This window comes from Pundamilia nyererei, unplaced genomic scaffold (assembly GCF_000239375.1).
Source record: "Pundamilia nyererei isolate P.nyererei 1_Seehausen unplaced genomic scaffold, PunNye1.0 scaffold00209, whole genome shotgun sequence".
Lineage (NCBI taxonomy): Eukaryota > Metazoa > Chordata > Actinopteri > Cichliformes > Cichlidae > Pundamilia > Pundamilia nyererei.
In genome coordinates this window covers 556,339-561,657 of record NW_005187610.1, presented here as the reverse complement: position 1 = coordinate 561,657, position 5,319 = coordinate 556,339, and the positions used below count along the sequence as shown (strand labels likewise).

General features: G+C 49.2%; 1 protein-coding gene across 2 annotated transcripts; it reads right to left on the bottom strand.

The window, feature by feature from the left end:
* Positions 1-282: 282 nt before the first annotated feature.
* Positions 283-4,776, bottom strand: gpr185b (G protein-coupled receptor 185 b). Of its 2 annotated transcripts, none has more exons than XM_005747951.1 (2): positions 4,608-4,776; positions 283-3,147 (listed from the first exon to the last, which is right to left on the bottom strand). In XM_005747951.1, exon 2 carries the CDS (start codon positions 3,143-3,145, stop codon positions 2,075-2,077), a length of 1,071 nt encoding a protein of 356 aa, XP_005748008.1. In that variant the 5' UTR covers positions 3,146-3,147; positions 4,608-4,776; the 3' UTR covers positions 283-2,074. The 2 variants fall into 2 exon arrangements, with proteins under 2 accessions (XP_005748008.1, XP_005748007.1); XM_005747950.1 differs by lacking the exon at positions 4,608-4,776 and adding an exon at positions 3,748-3,812.
* Between the last annotated feature and the right edge of the window lie 543 nt (positions 4,777-5,319).

The window sequence follows — 5,319 nt, the reverse complement described above, 5'->3', positions numbered from 1 at the left end:
AGACCAACTTTGGTTTGCTTTACTTGTTCATGAAAGTTAAATCAGTTTCTTTATTGCAGAGGAATCTTGTCGTATGTGCGGTCAGCTGCTAAGGGAGTAGTAAATGTTCACAGATTGCAGCAGCTAGTGGGATAATCACTGTTATACACTGACAGTGATACTGATGCCAATATTTGGTCATTTAAAAATCTGAAATTCCGATATATATTTAAAAAAAAAATTCTGTCAGACACATGAAATCTAAACAGACTTTTTAAACATTTGTTATATGTAGTTATTTATTTACCCGTTTACGCTCTGCCTGTCTCTGTCTGAATCAGTTGATTGTCGTATTTGTGGTGTTCCAAACACGTGTCGCCAACAGGTTACTTGCAGAGTGCCCTCTGGTGGACAAATCTTCAACACTTATAACAAGTTTGAAGTTGGAGTTTCTCCCATCAAATCTTTGTTAAATTTTAATTTATCCGCCGTTTTAAACAACAATACCAAAAAGCTGATTATATCATCCCACTGATAGATCAGTCAGGCTCCGATCAATGTCCAGTCATCATTTCTGGAAAGTATACAGCTTGCTGTGGTCAGTTTGAAACAACATTACCACGTTTAATTTTAAACACTATGCAAGTAAGGACATAGCGTAAAATGCAAAGTGCATGGAAGTATCCAAACCGAGACATAAGGTTTGCAGATGTTAGCTATTGATACTAATCATAAATGTCTTTTGTGCTCTCTTGTGCCACAGTGATTAACTAGCACTATTAATGTTGTTCTGCATGTCTTTTTGAAACTGAAGCAATCACATAACAGAAGAGTTTTAGCAAACACAAATTTTTAAATACCTTTATCCATCCAGGGGTGGACAAAAGGGTGAAAGAAACTCCAATCATGCTGAAATGCTCCTTTAAGGCCCGTCTCACATTTCCCCATAAAGAGGGTGTAAAGAACAGCGTAGCCTACTTTCCGGCGCTCTCCCTCCCCGCAGCAGAGAGCATTCCCAGGGTAGCAGCGCTCTGCAGTGACGCTGTCCTTGGTGCTGAATTCAGCTCTCTCTGCTTCGCAGTCACGGCACAGCGGCAGGCTGAGAAACCCATTTTTCTCCGTTGCGGAGCAGATTTCATTTCAACGCACCAAGGACAACACATGCCAGTCTAAATATGGAAATCCCTCTCTAGATTCTTCAAACTAGCCGGGCTTGTTTATGCATTCAGAGACTGGTACATTAGATTTCATTTCGGATTTGAATGTTTGAGGAGGGATGTTGTGTGATTAGCTTTTTTTCACTCTTTCCTGAAACTTGCATCGAAATGGGAAAAACAAATAATAAAGGCTGTGCTTCTGGCATTGGGAAAAGGCTTAATGGGCAAGACTCAGCTACTTAATCTGCATCAGCTGAAGGAAACATTGCTCAAAATGTTTCCAGGGAGGAAATATTCTCGTTTTTTTACCAGGAGAAAGTAGCTCATTGTGAATTTTCAAGGTCGTTCCTTGTGTATATTTAGCTCATTGTATTTTTATCCACACGCCACTTAATTTCAAACACATCAGTTAAAACACAAACAAGTATTTTAAGACTGTTTCACTCCTTCTGATTGCATAACCATGCAGTGCTGCCCAGCCTCAGGACATGCAGAGATTTAGCAACTTTCTTACTAAATCTCAGCTTCACATATATGCTACTCTTGAGAAGCAGGACTCACTTTTCGTGCCCTAACAGAAGCCAGTGGAAAAGTCACCTGACACTTCCCCCACAGCCTGCCTCAGCTCCCACAGCCATGATGAGGATACCTTAAACAGGTGTTTGCAGTTGGTTTCCACACCATCTCCATCCATGATTTTGGTTTTCTCAAGGCTACAAACTTTCATATCGTTTTTCTTTTTCTTGTTTTTTTTGACTATGCATCGTCCTCTTCTCCATCAGCCGCCAGTGCCACATCTACAGCGGCCAGCTGAGTGTTCGCCATCAGCCTGCCCGGTATGAGAAGCAGAGGAAATCTCTTTCCTCCTAGCCACCTCCTGTCCCTCCAACCCTGACTCGACCTCAAGCATCACACTAAGGAGACTCCAACCTTCCCTGCTACACATCACTGGAGGTCCTGGGTCTTAAGGAGAGGTTGGAGGGGACGCACCCACAGCAGGCCATCCATAGCGACTTCTGGATGTCTGGGTTTCGGAACGCATAGATGATGGGGTTGATTACAGAGCAGCAGGTGGCTGGGAGGACCGTGGCGTAGGTGTATATTACGGGGTAGCTGGAGTCAGCCACAATGGAGTACATGGCGAACGGCAGCCAGCATGCCCCGAAGGCACACAGGATGGCCGACAGTGTGGAGACACCTTTGGTGGTGGAGATGGCCAAAAACTGGTGCTGCACCGCGATCTGCTGCGCATGGCGAAAGGCGATTTTGCAGATTTGAAGGTAGAGCTGCATCATGAGGGCAAAGACCAATAAGAAAGTGACAGCGAGAGCCACGGCGTTGTTTTTAGTGACCGGTCGGCAGATGCTGCACGTGCTCTCGTCTCTCAGACAGTTCCAGCCCAGTGCCGGCAACAGGCCGAGCGTGAGGCACGACACCCAGATAAAGACCACCATGACGTAGGTGAAGGTGACCGTCCGTTCAGTGTGGTAGGTCAGGGCGTTGTAGAGCGAGAGGTACCGGTCGACCGTGATGGCGAGGATGTTGAAGACAGACGCTGAGAAGGCCGAGATCAGCAGTCCAACGGACAGCAATGTCACGAACTCCACCGAGCTGTCGATCAGATAGGTGAAGACAAAGTTCAAGATGAGGCCCAGGCCGGCCAGGAGATCCGCCACCGCCAGCGATCCAATCAAGATGAACATGGGAGCGCGGAGCGTCGGCGTGTAGAACAGCACAGCGATCACCAGGGCGTTCTCGCAGGAAATGAGAGTCCCCGTCACGCAAAGCGCAATGTCCCATGGGCTGACTTCCTGAAGAGCGACGGCGGTGGTCGCTGGCTGGAGGTCAGGGGTCACCGTTTGCACTACAGGTTCTGACGAAGAGTTGGCGGGGTCCTCAACCAGGCTCCATGAGGTGGAGGAGTCGAAGGGGTCGAGGGGAGAGGAGGAGTTGAGGCTGCTACCGCCACCGCTACTCATGGCTGCCGCCGCGGCCAGGGAGAGAATCATAGCTGGAGAGAGGGAGGAGGGAGGGAAGAAAGGAAGAGGTGAGTCAGGAAAGAGGTGGAGCAGAGGTGCAGACGTTTGTGTGCAGGAATGTGACATAGCAGAAAGATGGAAGTAGAGAGATGAGTTAAAAACACGATGGAAGAAGTTTTCAGAAGAAAGTGGAAGTGAGGACGAGAGGAAAGCAAAAAGAGTGGAAGAGGACGTGAGACGGGGAGAGGAGGGCAAAACAAACGAGAAAAGCAGGGAGGAGGCAGAGGAAGAGGAGGCGGAGGAGGAGCAGGGATGTGTGCTCAGCCCTCCCGTTTCACAAAAGAGACCAAATAAGAAAATCACTTTTTTTTCATCCATTCAGAAACTCGTGAAAACGACCGAGCACTTTTACCCTCCAGCATGCACGTCATCAGCAGCTCGTGCACCACGCTGACAGGTAATTATCAGCAGGTGTGAACACACACACACATACACACGCAAGGACAAGTCTTCCATAACTGGCGGTACTCTTCCTGCCATTTTGGCTTCAAGCAAAACAACACATACACCAAATAAACAACACTGTCAACAACAACAGTAATAACAATAACGAGAGTCTGGCTCGCTCCTACCTGACAGAGTCCGGACAACCAAAATCATCACCGACTCTGTCTATTTTTAGAGCGTCTCTAAAAATGGTGCATGACGTCCTGGGGCACGGCTGCCGTCCTATTCACCGGTGGCGTGTGTGAGCGCGAGCCCAGACACGGGCACGTGCGCCCACAGTTTTCATTTAGAAGCTGCTTAATTCGGATTCTGATCCACATATTTGCGGCTGCTGACGCTAATTTTAGCCCAGCAGCAGAGCAGCCAGCGCGCGCGCGCACACGCACGCACAGCGACACACACACACACACTCGCAGCCGCGTGCGCCAAAGAGAGATGTGGAGCTCCATTCATAAAAAAAAAAATCTCTCCCCCCTCCTCTCGCACCTCCCACCTCAACGCCCCCACTCACCCCTCCTCCTCCTCCTCTATTCTTCAGTCCTCTTCAGTCCTCCTCTCGCACGCCCACACGCACGCGCACACACCGTCAATGACTGGAAACGTCCAGGGAAGGTCACCACCGTCCCCACCACCACCACCACCACCTACACCAGCATCAAAAGCCCGGCAGCTGAGAGGGGGAGGAGGAGGGGGGTCTCACATCCCTGCGGTAACGGGGAGCTCGTGCGCCCCAGAGCCCAGCACACAGCACTCACGAGCCTTTTTTTTGTTTGTTTTGTTTTTTGTTTTTACGCCCCTGCCGAGCCTCCAGCACTGAGGGCAGGCTGTGTGCAGCAAAGACAGAACAAAAGCTTAAATACCTTCATCGGTTTCATTCAGCTGCAGCAGTGCAGTCCCTGAGCCAGCGCGCGAGAGCGAGAGAGCAGGATGGAGAGAGAAAGTGGGATGGATGAAGACCACGCCACACACACACAAACACATTTACCCGCTCCGTGTCTTCTTCTTCTGCTTCTGCTTCTCGTATCTCTCTCCGTCCTCCTTTATTCTCCACTTCCCGTGAACGTGTTTTCAGTATTTTCTTCTTTCGGGGTTTCCCCCTGTCTCTCGCGCGCGCTTCTCCCCCAGTCAGCGGCGCGCGCTATATTCCTCCGTTGGCATGGTTATTAGCCTTCTGTCGGCTGCTCCGTCCTCGCGCTGCACATCCTCGGCCCCTCATTGGACGCGCTTGTCATTCTCCTCGTCTGACGTCAGAAGTGTCCGCTCCTCCAGTCACCGTCATCATGGTCTGTGTGTGAATCACGGAGAGAGGGAGAGTGGATTAACACATCGTCACCTTCACTGAGTTTATGTGTTTGTATGTAGGTCAGGTTTCAGAGCTCCTTATCGCCATTACTCTATTTTTATTAATATTGTTGTTGTTAAACAGCGGGGTGAGCGTGTAACTACCTGTGCCTCAGAGTTGGTGTTATCTGTCCTGGACTTGGAGGGGTGACTGAGCAACACTGTGCATCACACAGTGACTGATAACCCGCTCAAAAGGACAGTGGGAGACTTTGCTGCCTCCCACTTTAGGTTCTGCGTCACCAGGTGTGCTGATAGAAATAAACAAACAGCTACAATATGAAAATTAATTGCTGAAAGTGCATCTGCAAAAAGTACCTGTCTGTGTGTATGTGTGGTCTGCAGCATAACCAGTC

What these genes read in the sequence shown, in the direction of transcription:
- gpr185b (XM_005747950.1), bottom strand. Translation starts at nt 3,775, where the DNA reads ATGATTTTGGTTGTCCGGACTCTGTCAG. An exon ending in GGTTGTCCGGACTCTGTCAG is followed by an intron (nt 3,148 to 3,747) that starts GTAGGAGCGAGC and finishes CCCTCTCTCCAG; the next exon opens with CTATGATTCTCTCCCTGGCC.